At 45.3% G+C, this 14,700-nt stretch overlaps 1 protein-coding gene across 1 annotated transcript in view; it reads right to left on the bottom strand.

Annotated features, from left to right (window-relative positions):
* LOC309861979 (conserved oligomeric Golgi complex subunit 2-like) overlaps nucleotides 1–2,508 on the bottom strand; it is a gene marked incomplete at both ends in the record, with an annotated part of 29,666 nt that extends 27,158 nt beyond the window's left edge. Inside the window, one exon of the mRNA XM_082725237.1 lies at nucleotides 2,437–2,508. Coding sequence (XP_082581363.1) covers nucleotides 2,437–2,508 — 72 coding nt within the window. The remainder of the gene's footprint in view (nucleotides 1–2,436) is intronic.
* Between the last annotated feature and the right edge of the window lie 12,192 nt (nucleotides 2,509–14,700).

Below are 14,700 nucleotides of genomic sequence, written 5' to 3'. Positions count from 1 at the left end.
CAGGGGAGAGGATCCTTGCAGGCTCCTGGAAGGGCGGGAGGGCATGGACTTCGCCAGAGTGGAGACTGAACCCAAGGAGGAAGGAGAGCCCCTCCCCGTACCAGGCGAAGAGGAGAAGGGGACAAATACAAGAATGGGATCATGATCAGCAGGATGGAAGAGGTCCCGTGGGATGGCTGCTAATTTTTCTGTACGACTGGAGATGAAAGAGGAAGGCTACTTGTGGTGTCAATAGCACACCCATGTAAATGGTCTAATTTATCTGTTATGCCACTTTCTCCCCCTACTACCAATACCTTATGTCCTGCTCATCTATTAGTTGGATGTCAACCCAAAGGATTTTCGGATTTCTAAGCCGACAAAGTATGATGTTGCCAGTGCCTCTGCCCCAGGTGACCCTTCCCCATCTGCCATTCCTGCACTTTGATCACCTACCTCTTTTGCATACCTTTCCCCTTCTATTTCTTATTAGATCTCATAAACATGACTTTTTAAGTAGTCTCCTGCCACCAGTCAGCTCGAACTCAACAGATATGACCATGCAACTTCCTGCTGTAAACCTGACTGCAGCTCTACCATGAAGACTGCATCAACGTGGACCCCTCAATGTATGCAGTGTCCAAGGTGCAACCCGCAGCCCCACCCCATCTCCCTTTCTACCATCCCAGTCTCATTCCAAAATGTGCCAAACAAGACACCTATGTAGAAATACAACCCCGACAGCAAGCTCTCCGCTCATTTCTGCCTCGGAACTGTAACTTAACAAAACATCTCTCTGATGGAAACAGAAATTGCAAATAACCTTTATCTCCAGCTCCCACATAGAAGATCAATACCACTTTACACAGAACAGCTGTTCCATGTATTTTCCTTCTATGTATGAAGGGGTCATGTTCATTAACACTACAAATTGTACATTATATTCAGAAATTTCAGAGCTTTGAAAGAATATGGAATTGCTGGCATTCTAGCCACTTTCCCAGTTTGCTCTCTTCCTACCTCTAAGTCCTACTTTAGAACTGCTATTTTGAGATTTCTGTTTTCCGAAGCTGCTTTGACCAAAGGCATTCTGTCAGCTCAGAGTGAGAAAGACGGCAGGGCTAGGAAGTGTTAGAAAATGCTAGTGTTAGGCCCAAAGAAAGCCTGACGAAGTCCAAAGACAGACAAGCTAAAGAGACTTCCGTGCTTTGAGATTCTTTAAGTCTATGTGTGTGCCTTTTCTTCTTCCAATGACCTCTCTCCTCATCACGTGTCCTTCATTAACAAAAGGTTTCTGGATCAGAGAATTCACTCTGTGCTCTCCTTCAGACACTCCATTCACTTTAACACCTTTTATTACAGTGGCTTAACATCACCATACAAGAACAAGAGTACAATATACCTTCGTCTAGACATCCCTACATATTAAAAATGATATGGCCACACCGCAGAGGATCCAGACATAAGCACTTTTAAAGCCAGAGTTTGGAAGATGTGATCTGAATGCAAGTATCAAAAAGGAACTAGCTGGTTAACCCAAAAAAGAAAAAAACATATTATGACTTGAAGCCATAAAAAAGTAAGAAATTCAAACTCTTCAGAATTTTAGGTACCTACAGAGCCAAAACTTTTTAACACTGAAACCAGCTACTAAATCCCAATCCTTAGAAATTAAACATATACGTTTTGATAGTTTAAGTACAGACCCAGAGGGATACAGAAAACAGATAAAGCTCCTCCTGGCTCTGATTCAAACCTTGGGACATTTTCAAGGCTATGTCTGATGAACCTTTCCTGTCAGTAAAGTCTTTTCAGTTTAAATTTCTATTCTGTAAGTTTATGTCCTACAGTTATCTGCTGCCAGCTTGAGGCTGACTTCACCAAGAGAAGTAGGGCAACATTAGAAAAGGAGCTTGGTATGCTTTGTAGTACTGGACCAGAACCAGTAAGGACAGTACAGTCTTTCAGATTTCTCATTCTGAGCTTAAGACGAAAGTCAGGCATAAACGTTAGCTTAAGTGCCTTTTTGACCCGATTCCTGGTAAGTACGTGTGTTCAGAGATGTGTTCAACTCACAGTCGCTGAGCTTCTAGGCACAAGGCACTGGGAGGCTTCTGTCAGGCTGGGGGAGCGGCGGTCTTACTGTGCCGCACGGTACCAGAGGCGGGTCCTAGGGGTCCGGGGCTTTTACGTTTAGCTCAAAACCACTTGCCCTGAACTTTCAGGCTTTTTCATTCAATGTGCATGATTTCACAGGAGTGCTTTCTCCAGGTTGCACCTAGCCCACCCGAGGCCAAGAGACTCACTGCGAAGTGCAGTGAGGTCCCTGCCGAGGACCCGTCCGGGGTGGGGACGGCCCAGGAAGCCCGCAGGAGAAGCCCGAGGAGAGGCCCCGGAGGGCCAAGGAGGGCAGGCCACCCACAGCCCAGCTCCGGGGAGCAGAGCCCAGGCGCGCACCTTCATGAACACGTCCTTGTTGAAGCAGAGCCTGTCCAGCCCCTTGGGCAGGTTCATCCTACTTCTCTCCATTCCGCCGGACGCCGCCTCTCAGCACCGACACTCGAGCGAGGAGGAAAGGTAGGAGGCTGCGCTCCTACCAACGCTACCGGTGAAGCCACGGCGTTTCCACCGAACAGAAGGCACTGCTTCCTCCAACATGGCAGCGTCTGTGCCCCGGCCAATGAAAGAGGACTCCGCAGGCCCGCCTCCGCCTGCCTCCGCCAAGAGAGGGGTGCGGACCGCTAACGCGGAGCCAGCAGGTGATGCGGCCCCCATGCGGCGGAGGGCGACACTACAACCTCGAGTAAGTTTCTGCGGAGCAGCCCCGCCGCTGGTGATGCGGGGTGAGCGGGAGAGGGGAGGGCGGGTAGGGTCAGGGGCGCTCCCTCCCCACCTCGCCGTTTCCCTCGGAAAATCGGCCTGCGAGCCTCTTCCAGGACCTTCTCCCGAGATTGTCCCGTGGGAAGCATAGCTGTGGCGGGATGCTGGCCCTTTACTTCTGCGGCCGGGTGTCCAGAGTGGGGGGCGCGTCCCGGTGTCAGGCCTCCGGTCCCCTTGCGCCGCCGCTGCAGCCGCCTGGGCGCGGAGTCCTCTGTGGGAACCCGGCTTCCGCCCTTAGCCCCCGCACCCACCCGCGAGCGTGGCTTCTCCCCCGCCAAGCTTGGCTCCAGCGATCAGTAGGGAGGAAGGTGGTCAGCTGGCAGCCTCGGGTCGTCTGGGCAGCTCCCAGCTCCACTTCGGCTCAGCTGCTGGGAGGCCACAAGTCTGGGTTCTCAGAGCTCTTAAAGAATCACCTCGCTACTGGCTGACAAAACGCAGCCGACAATTAGATGTGGGAGCATGTTTATGTCCAGTCCGCTCTAGAATGGGCGGAATCGTGTGTTTGGCTAGCGTTGGTTCAATCGCCACACCTGCCCCCCCTCCTCCTGCCGTCCACCCCACATTTATTTTGAGATTTTTCTTTCCTCTTCCCTTGCTCTTTCTCCCACTGTCCTCCCCTTTAGTGGGAATGTCATGGTCAAATGATGATTCATTTCTCTTTTTTTTCTCCGTAAGACTCTGACAGCTCAAACCACAGATCTCACGCGTGCCCTTCAGGCTGCAGCTTTGCTGTAATAGCCCAGGCCTGGGCTGCCCCTCCCAATGCTGTGATCTCCCAGAGATAGCACAAGCAGTCCTTAGAAAGGGATGGGACACAGCAAGACAATGGCTTACAGTGAGTCTTGCATTCGAGTCACTCCAAACGGGAAACTGGTCACTTTTTTAAAAACGTGAGTACAGGGACGCCTGGGTTGCTCAGTTGGTTAAGCAGCTGCCTTTAGCTCAGGTCATGATCCCAGCGTCCTCGGATGGAGTCCCACAAGGGCTCCTTGCTCGGCAGGGAGCCTGCTTCTCCCTCTGCCTCTGCCTGCCATTCTATCTGCCTGTGCTCGCTCTCCCCCTCCTCTGATAAATAAATAAAAAAAAATCTTTAAAACCTGAGTACAGAATCTGAAACAATACATTCCCTAGCAGTGGGCCTGGCAAGGCCTTGTTGAGGAAAACGTTCCCAGTCAATATCCAGAGACTATGACAGGTAGAATGAGAGCTGGAATCTTATTTGGAGAATCAGAATAAATTGCCAGGGGAACAACTATGAAATTGCATTCTATGCCCTGTTGTGGTCATTTGGATATAGGGAATGAAAGCCTCATTATTTGGTCTTTGTTTGTTTACTCTTATTATGAAAATTCTCAAGCATACACCAAAATGTGTAGAGCAGAAGGATCCCGCCCCTTCCGAGTACTTATCACTCTGCTTCCCCAACTGTTTCATAGGCCCTCCTCCTTCTACTGCCCCCGAAGTACCTGTATTTTTGTTTTTGGGGAGGGGGGAGGTCTGGAATATATTTTAAAGTAAATCCCAAACATCACATCATTCCCTGCTCCCCAAATACCTTGGTTTACACATCAAAGAAGGAGGAGGAAGAGGTGGAGGAGGGGAAGACTGAGAAGGAGGAGGGATGAAGAAGAGAGATTTCCGCACAGGCCCACTATGCCAGAATCAATAGGTGTAATAAGCTATTCCGATTGGCTCTGAGAGGCATGACTTTTAGCCCAGGGCCACAGTACTAATAAGCGACAAGGGCAAATTCAGGCAGCGCAAACAGCAAGGCCCACACTCATCACCAAGGCACCGAGACGGGGGGGCAAGGGTGCCAGACCGATGGAATAAAGTTGTCTGGGAACCCCACCTGCCCTAGAAGTCCAGATGAGCGAGTAGTTGAACTGTTTTTTACCTTCATTGTCATTCCTTTCTGAAATTATTGCCGGCCTTTGGTAAAGACATGAACCTGAGCTTGTGCAGCCTGGGGTACTGATCTTGGGGTTGCTGAAGAGAGTAGGTGCCAACAAAGAATGAAAATCCCTGCTGCCTGTTCTCCTTCCAAGAGTAAGGAGGGAACAGTCAAGAGCCCATACAGTGCACTGCCACTTGGAGCCCTGGCTGTGGCAGTGGCGTGGCCCACCAAAGCCAGGAGCAACAGGCAAGACCCCAGACCCCAAATGCTAATGGAACACCCTGGGGAGGATGAAGGAAAGGCAGAGAGTCAGCGGAAACCTTCCCAAAGTACATTTCCCTCAGTTTCATCTGGAAGCTGACATTCAGCTGGTACACACCCCTTCAGCCACACAAAGTTTGGTGACTAGCCTCTGGCCAGAACCTGCTGTGTGTCTCCCTACCCTAAACCCTTCCCAAGATCCCTACCATGGCCTCGTGATCCAGGCACTGGGCGTGTAACACTTGACTCTGCAGGGGTCCCCGGGCCAGCTTTTGGTTGGTTAGTTGTCCGCGCTGTTAAAGATTTGACTACTGGTACATGTTTGACTCTTGTCTTTGGTGATTGTACCTATTTCATAGGAAATAGAAGCTGGAATCCAGGAAACAGGCTGGAAGATTAAATTAAAAAGTGGATACAAAGCTTCTAATCAGAGCCAGACACAATCGGCGATCAACTATATCCCAGTCTCTCCCCTCTTCTTTGATACGTACTTTCCTTAATGAGGAATGAGACTTTAAGTTGACTTTTTTTTATCTTCAAGTCTCTCTCTCTCTCTCGATTCCCTAACTTCCCTCTCTTGCCTTCATTTCATCCTAGAACTTGTGCCCACGACTTCTTTTCTAAGTAAATATTAACCCCCTTTGACTCTGAATCTCTGGAAGATTCTCAGTTCCCTATTTTCGCTGGCACTGTGACAGGTCCTCATTTCTCCTTCCCACTCCTCTCTATTTATAGTTTTCACATTTTTTTGGCAGGTTGGCTACAGAACACTCAAAAATTGCAAAGAGAAATATTGTGTTCTGGAAATTCGTCCGAGCATTTTTTTCCAATATCGTCCTTATGCTCTTCTGATCCTCTCTTGAACTGTTGGACTAAAGCAGCTGACGCTTCCACCAGCAACCAGAGTCATCCTGTCCACTACTGTGGGAACAGAGGGTTTCCATTTGGAACTGCAGACTGAGCCTAAAGTCTGATGGCCCTTTGGTGCCAGGATAGCAGGTATGGGACGGGTGGGACATGGAGGACAAGCATCATGGTAGAGGTCTCCATTCGACCAGGAAAGCTCACAATGAGCCAACAGGTCCATTTCAACATCTTCTGTATTTTCCTTATAACCTGTTTCATTCCAGAGTGGATTTGAGATCATTTAATTTGATTCTTAAATATTTTCCATTCCAACCGGAAACAGACTCATTCTAGAGGCTCCCAAATTCTGCCTCATCTTCCTAATCAGTTAGTACCCCAAATTGGGTATGATAGTGCCAGAACATTCTTCCATGTGTATTTTATAACAGACTAGTATTTTATTAGTTTTTTTTTTCAAACTAATAAGAATAAGGGTAACTTTTTTTTTTTTAAAGCATAGGCAAAATCACGAAAGACATTGAAATGAACCTAAAAGATTATAGTGTCTTCCAAGGGAAAACACGTGTTGTCTCATGTAACCTTCTGGGATGACCAATTCTATGGGATATTCTGTGCCTTTCTTGTCTTTGAGCTATTTTGCAACTCTATAGATTGTACATAATTGATGTGGATGTAGATGATCTTGTCTAGCTATATGTAAATGAATTTTGTCCACTGGAAGTAGAGTTGACCCCTTTTCCTTTGGTAGAAGGCAGTTTTGCATTCATTTGCATTCTATTTGCATATCTATTTGCAAATATCAAAGCAAATTCGTTTAAGTATTACTGATTGTATATGTGTCTGCCTGGAGATTTTTGCTTGAAATGGTGGTAACATCTTAGTGGTTCCCGAGCTAATGAATGAATTAAACAAAATCCCTTCACGCATTCATCTCATATTTGTAAAATGGTCCTTATTTAATCTTTTCGAGAAAATGATACACTAGCAAACCATGACAAGATTCTAGTAAATGAGAAGTGCAATGAAATCAAATCGGAATGAATTTTAGAATTACCTTTAATGTGGCCCATGCTATGCCAGAGGCAGAGAATGAATGAGTCTCAAAGCCATGGCTTCTGGCCTCCAGAAGTTACAATAATATGTGTCAACATTGACATGCCTGAGAAATGCATGTGACTTTCCCATCAGGGTTTCCCCGGGGGTTCAGTTAACCTTTCTCTTCCAAGCTACCCTCTCTTGTAGTGCTATCAACTGTGCCCTTGGTTTCAGCTCCCATTCCCTAGCCAACATCTCTCCCACTGATACATGACCATCTGTTTCTTTCCTACCCACCAGGCCCGTGTAACTGACTACCTACTAATGCTATTTCACTGATATCCCACCTGTGCCTCAAAACCCAGCATGTTCAAAACTTGATTCATCGTCATTTCTGAAAGAATGGCTTATCCTCTTTTGTTTTGTTTCTTTAGAAATGATTCTACCAATGCCAGCGGCATGCACCAGAAACCAGGAAGGAATCATACAGCTGAGCCAACCTGCTGTACTTTAAAACACTTGACCACAATTCTACAGTGGATACTCAACTCTGGCTTCAAACTCCCTTGTCTCTCTGGTGAGTTTGCTTTCCCTCTAATGGATGACCGTTTCACACCTTCAAGACTTGCCTCAACAATCCCTACCCCTACCTCTTCTGAACTATGTCACCTCACTCCCAGCTCCTGTCCTAAGGATGAGGGAGCAGAAGGCAAGCTGAGGACAAAGCAGAAGCTGGCGCCCTACACCCTCTCCCCATGCCATATGTGTAACATTCCTCATGCACTCCCGGCTGCCCTAAAGGAAAAACGATTCTTAACTGATAGAGATCCCAGTCTTGCAGGACAGGAGTTTCCCTCCATCTACAAATGTCCTAGCGACTTACAAGGAAGGAAGAAGCTTTCTCATCAATAGCCTGACTTCCAGACACCCATACCTCAGTTTCCGGAAGCCCTAACATCACCCTCCCCTCCATAAAATTGAGGGAGGCTAAGGGGGAGGGAAGTGTAATAAAACTGCATTTCTTCTAAGCCCAAAGCCCACTGACAAGGATGTGTGATAGGAGGAATGTAACATATCTCCAGGAAACTCCCAGCTGTCTTCATGCTTTCCCTCATTAGAGGCAAAAACAGCCTTGACTTGACAATAACCAGGTCTCCCTTATCCTGAAATTCTTCTTTAGCATATGACAGTCCTTCTGGACACCCCCTTTGTCCTCACCTTCCTCAGCTCCCAGTCAACCATGCCTCTGTCTGAGCAGCTCTTTCTGACCCTGGGTCCTGTCCCTGTGTTTTAATAAAACCACCATTTGCACCTAAGACGTCTCAAGAATCCTTTCTTGGTCATCGGCTCTGGACCTCACCCCACCAAACCTCACCTGTGTTCCAAAACTTCATCACTAGTGTCACACTTCAAGAAAATAAAAGCCCCTTGTGCAGGAATTCCCTTATCTTACCACCACCCAATCAAATCTATACCTACATTTGTATCCATTTTTAATTTGTTTTTAGACATTTACTCAACAAATATTTAGTCGGTACCTACTGTGTGCTACACACTGCCCTGAGTGTTTGTAAATCTGTGGTGAACGACACAGAAAAGTCCCTGGCATCATGGAATTTACATGGTAATTGGAGAAATGTACAAGAAACACAGAAAGAGTTGAAGAAAGAGCAGGTTTATTGAGAAGAGCAGACATCCCCAGCTGGGGTTTGTTCTTCCTTGTGCCTGAGATTTGTTCCCTCCAACCCTCTCCAGGACTCCACTCCCAGGGTCAATATCAAGTTCTTGTCCCAATGGATCCTTCCAGTCAGAATACAAATGACCTTTTTCTTAAAAACAAAAGGTAAAAGCCCAAAACAAAGACTTCCTTTAACCTTCGACCTTCCTATAAAAACCTCCATATTTCTCTCCCCACCTCATTCCCAGCATAGCTTGTAAAATATTTGTCTACACCTGTGGGTGTAGGGTACCGTGTCCCCAAGGGTAGTTGAAAAATCTCTATAAAGAATCCTTATGTGCAGATCATTTTAAGGGAGTCCATTTCCAGATCCAAACTCCATGTGTGCTCTGTAGGATAGGTCATATGCCCATTCTTGGGTCTGATATCAGGATACTCCTCTACTTCCTGGAAGATCAAGACACTCCTCTCAGATCTTATTAGAGTGTAGGACTTGGGCTGATACCAAAGTTGAAATACCAGTTTTGTTTCAAATAATGCCCTTCTGTGGGCAATCCTGGGGCTCTGCCTTTAGAGCTTCCTCTCCTTATTAAGGGTAAAGGTTAACATCGGGAAGGGGATTAGGGCAGATGTTGGAAGTGCTCTGACATCAGAATAACAATCAGTTTTGGTTAGTGACACTCATTCCTTCATATTTAAATTAAACTACATATTTTTAGGGACATAATAGGAAAAAGCACAAGTAAGGATTTTAATGGTTTCATTCCATTCCAGTGTGGTTTGGGAAATAAAATAACAGGAAATGAGACTGTTCTGCTTTAAAAAAAAAAAACAACTTGTAGCAGGCAAATGTTATTCCAATGAAGTCGATCCTTTCTTATCTCATTTTCTTTTTAAAGATTTATTTATTTATTTGGTAGACACACACACACACACAGAGAACACAAGTAGGGAGAGCGGGGGAGGGAGAAGCAGGCTTCCTGCTGATCAGGAATGTGGGCCTTCATCCCAGGCCCCTGGGATCATGACCTGAGCCAAAGGCAGCTGCTTAGTGACTGAGCCACCCAGGTGCCCTCTATCTCATTTTTTAAATGTTTAATATTTTCAAAACCTAGTTAATAAAATATACATATATTGTGATGAAAAGTTTATGATTAAAAAGTTTCAGATGTCAACTTAAAAATGTGCAAGGTGTGTGAATTCTCATAGGTGGTCCATGCACCGAATACGCCTATCACTAGCAAACGTGGATGTACTCGGTGTCTCTAGGTTCCCGCTTCCTTAGTGCCCTCTTCCCAGCTCCCACCTACCCTTGGCAGTCTTTTATCTCCCTGTGGTAAAGCCTGTCACACTGCATCATGGACATGCCCGTTTTCCACCTGAGAAGAGAAAAGGGACAATGAGGGCCCCCAGCATTTGCAGCTCTAGTGCAGAGCCCCATGCCTGGCTTACAGGAAATGCCAGATCATGGAGACAAACGGAGATCATCCTCTGGCTAAAACCAGCTCTTCTTTGCCTATCGCAGGATCTGGATCAATAAAGAGCAGCCAGTTATTATTGCTGTTTTTCTAGGGATTTTTACCCCATATATTTCCTAGGTCTTTACTCTTTTTGTAGCACTTTAATTCAGGCTTCAACCACTTCCTAGTCAGATCAGGTGAAATCATTTTCCTTTCCATACGTTTGATGTATTTCACATCTAGTAATTCTTTTTTTAAAGATATTATTTACCCATTTGACAGATAGATCACAAGTAGGTAGAGAGGGAGGCCGAGAGAGAGGGGGGAAGCAGGCTCCCCGATGAGCAGAGAGCCCATGTGGGGCTCCATCCCAGGACCCTGAATTCATGACCTGAATCAAAGGCAGTGGCCTAAACCACTGAGCCACCCAGGAGCCCACATAATTGGTAATTTTTAACCAAAGTGGATTTGCTGCAACAAATAGTTCCTTCTTCTTCAAATATAAATATATAAATAAAGTGATCAAGTCACTTGCATGTCTTAGGAGAATGTCATACCTTTAGTAGCAAACTTGAAATCTTGGCCATTGGTTTTGATTTTTGTTTTGGTTAGATTTGGTTCGGTTTTTGTCATTTTAAAAATCCCTCCAGCCCTTGGCTCTGTCTGACCTGATTGCTTTCAGCTGTTTCTGCAACAAAATTGTCCGGGCAGCGAAAACTCTCATTTTTTACAGTGGCGCCCCCTTCTGAACACTTTCTTAATAAAAAGCTTTTTTTTGTTTGTTTGTTTTTGTTTTTGGCTATGGTAAATGTGGAACAACCATGAGGTATTTCAAAGAGGTGAACCACAGATAAATTTCTCTAAGGGTGGGGTGAGGGTTACTCAAAAAGGAACTTGACAAGGCTTTTAAAGATATCGACAATCATTATAACATAACATGACTGATTGTTACCGCGCTCCTATCTGGGCAAACACTTGTTGGCTTCCATGAAAGACTAACATAGTTGAGATGGTTCTAGCGGCCTTCTAGCACAGGGTCTCATGAGGCAGAGATTCTAGCCACTGGCTGTGAAAGGCATGAGGCCTGTTAGAGATTCTTTTTTTTCCTCTGCAGAATAGGTCTTTCTACATTCCAGGTCCTTTCTACCCCAATAAATAATGTGGCGATTCTCTCAGTGAGTTGGACTATTGGTTTAAACAGCCAACTGTCTCTTTAAAAGGACTTTTGTTTAAATTCTTTAAGAAAAAGTCCTTTCAAAAAAATCTTTTTTCTTTATTTTTTATCCCATATGTTTACTCTGATCGTGGAACTTTGTCATTTTGACCTTCTCTGCTGGTTAAAATATTCTTCATCATCAGCACATACTGCTCTCCTCTCGTGGTGGTCTCTCCGGAAGGGGTCTTCTCTAGCTCTTCTAGCAGGTGATGGGAACTTCCCCTCTACCCCTGTTGCCAGACCAGCCTTACCTATCCTGCAGGGTCAGGTCAGCCTGGCCCTTTATCTGTTGATCTCCTCTGAGTGGTTAGATTTTCATAGATCCCGTGCTTTGCTTTTGTCAGGATTTACGTGGATTATCAAAACTCTTTTCTTGTGCCAGTGAAGCTTATTAAACAGTCCTAATGAGAGAACCAGGAACTCAAACAGATCATATTTATCCTGAATGTTCTGTCCAAAATGAAAAATTCATTTCAGAGGAGCCTCAAGATCTCTGAGAAGGGAAGTTTCACCAACTCTGTCATGTAGGGGCATCAATTCCGATTCTGTGTCAATTGCCTACTTTCCCAGCTAGTAATTCTCTACCTCTCAAAGCACACTCTCAACCGTTTCCTCTTTCAAAGGCAGTTGCTCTTAGAGTCTGCACATGGCACTTGGGGCCTGCTGGTCGTTGGCTACTCCCCTCTGTACCTTGAGTCTAACAGCTGCAGGGCATCAAGATGAGCACGTCTCTTGTTCTAGGACTTAATATAGTTTGGGGCACATGGTAAGCAATAATCACTTCTTTAATTGTTCCAAGTGTTGGATCTTTCTTAATTATTCTACTACCACAATTTACTTGTTCTAAGATTTGTCCCCCCCCCCATTTTAATATCTCTTAAGGTGGCATTCACTTTGCACTTGATGACATATCCTATTTTAACTGACAGCATTTCACTTTCTTAGTCGAACATAAACTATAGTGCATCTTACACTTGATGAAAGCTAGGATGCAATTAAATACTCTATTATGGTTACGATTCTGATATTTGAAATCCTCCGGTAGCTCCCTGTGCCCCCACAGTGTAGTACCTCACCTCCTCGCCATAGTATACAAACCATCTCATCCCCAGTGTTAACCCCGGGGCTCAGCCTCCATCCCCAGGTGATGCTGCCAGATCAGCTGTCGGTTGTCATGAACTTGCTGTAGTTTCCCGAATGCACTGTGCTGCCTCCTGGCACTTTGAAACTTGACACACTCATCCTCATTCTTCGCTTTGCCCTTGTCTATCACCTCCCCTGAAAATCTGTTCCTAAGTGGCTTTTCCCAGCTCCCACCTACCCTTGGAAGTCAATTATCTCCCTGTGGTAAAGCCTGTAACACAGCATCATGGACATGCCCGTTGTCCCCCTGAGAAGAGAAAAGGGACAATGAGGGCCCCCCGCATTTGCAGCTGTAGTGCAGAGCCCCATGCCTGGCTTGCAGGAAATGCCAGATCATGAAGACAAACGGAGATCATCTTCAGCCTAAAACCAGCTCTTTTTTCCTACCGCATGATCTGGTCAATAAAGAGCAGCCAGTTATTATTGCTGTTTTTCTAGGGATTTTTACCCCATATATTTCCCAGGTCTTTACTCTTTTTGTAGCACTTTAATTCAGGCTTCAACCACTTCCTAGTCAGATCAGGTGAAATCATTTTCCTTCCCATACCCTCGATGTATTTCACATCTAGTAATTCCTTTTTTAATGATCTTATTTACCCATTTGACAGACAGATCACAAGTAGGTAGAGAGGGAGGCAGAGAGAGAGGGGGGAAGCAGGCTCCCCGCTGAGCAGAGATCCCAATGTGTGGCTCCATCCCAGGACCCTGAATTCATGACCTCAGCCGAAGGCAGAGGCTTAAACCACTGATCCACCCAGGAGCCCCCATATCTAGTAATTTTTAACCAACGTGGATTTACTGCATCAAATAGTTCCTTCTTCTTCAAATATAAATATATAAATAAAGTGATCAAGTCACTCGCATGTCATAGGAGAATGTCATACCTTTAGTAGCAAACTTGAAATCTTGGCCATTGGTTTTGATTTTTGTTTTGGTTAGATTTGGTTCGGTTTTTGTCATTTTAAAAATCCCTCCAGCCCTTGGCTCTGTCTGACCTGATTGCTTTCAGCTGTTTCTGCAACAAAATTGTCCCAGAAGCGAAAACTCTCATTTTTTACAGTGGCGCCCCCTTCTGAACACTTTGTTAATAGAAAGCTTTTTTTTTTTTTTTTTTGGCTATGGTAAATGTGGAACAACAATGAGGTATTTCAAAGAGGTGAACCACAGATAAATTTCTCTAAGGGTGGGGTGAGGGTTACTCGAAAAGGAACTTGACAAGGCTTTTAAAGATATCGACAATCATTATAACATAACGTGACTGATTGTTACCGCGCTCTTAACTGGGCAAACACTTGTTGGCTTCCAAGAAAGACTAACATAGTTGAGATGGTTCTAGCGGCCTTCTAGCACAGGGTCTCATGAGGCAGGGATTCTAGCCACTGGCTGTGCAAGGCATGAGGCCTGTTAGTGATTCTATTTTTTCCTCTGCAGAATAGGTCTTTCTACATTACAGGTCCTTTCTACCCCAATAAATACTGTGGCGATTCTCTCAGTGAGTTGTACTATTGGTTTAAACAGCCAACTGTCTCTTTAAAAGGACTTTTGTATAAATTCCTTTAAAAAAAAGTCCCTTCAAAAAAATCTTTTTTCTTTATTTTTTATTTTTTATCCCATATGTTTACTCTGATCGTGGAACTTTGTCATTTTGACCTTCTCTGCTGATTAAAATATTCTTCATCATCAGCACCTACTGCTCTCCTCTCCTGGTGGTCTCTCCGGAAGGGGTGTTCTCTAGCTCTTCTAGCAGGAGATGGGCACTTCCCCTCTACCCCTGTTGCCAGACCAGCCTTACCTATCCTGCAGGGTCAGGTCGGCCTGGCCCTTTATCTGTTGTTCTCCTCTGAGTGGTTAGATTTTCATAGATCCCGTGCTTTGCTTTTGTCAGGATTTACCTGGATCATCAAAACCCTTTTCTTGTGCCAGTGAATCCTAAGAAACAGTCCTAATGAGAGAACCAGGATCTCAAACAGATCATATTTATCCTGAATGTTCTGTCCAAAATGAAAAATTCATTTCAGAGGAGCCTCAAGATCTCTGAGAAGGGAAGTTTCACCAACTCTGTCATGTAGGGGCATCAATTCCGATTCGGTGTCAATTGTCCTACTTTCCCAGCTAGTAATTCTCTACATCAGAAAGCCCACTCTCAACCGTTTCCTCTTTCAAAGGCAGTTGCTCTTAGAGTCTGCACATGGCACTTGGGGCCTGTTCGTCGTTGGCTACTGCCCTCTGTACCTTGGGTCTAACAGCTGTGGGGCATCAAGATGAGCACGTCTCTTGTTCTAGG

The sequence above is a fragment of the Mustela nivalis genome (genome assembly GCF_964662115.1).
Source record: "Mustela nivalis genome assembly, chromosome: 3".
Taxonomy (NCBI): Eukaryota; Metazoa; Chordata; class Mammalia; order Carnivora; family Mustelidae; genus Mustela; species Mustela nivalis.
Note: the sequence above shows the minus strand (reverse complement) of the source record. Positions and strands in the feature narration are given on the sequence as shown.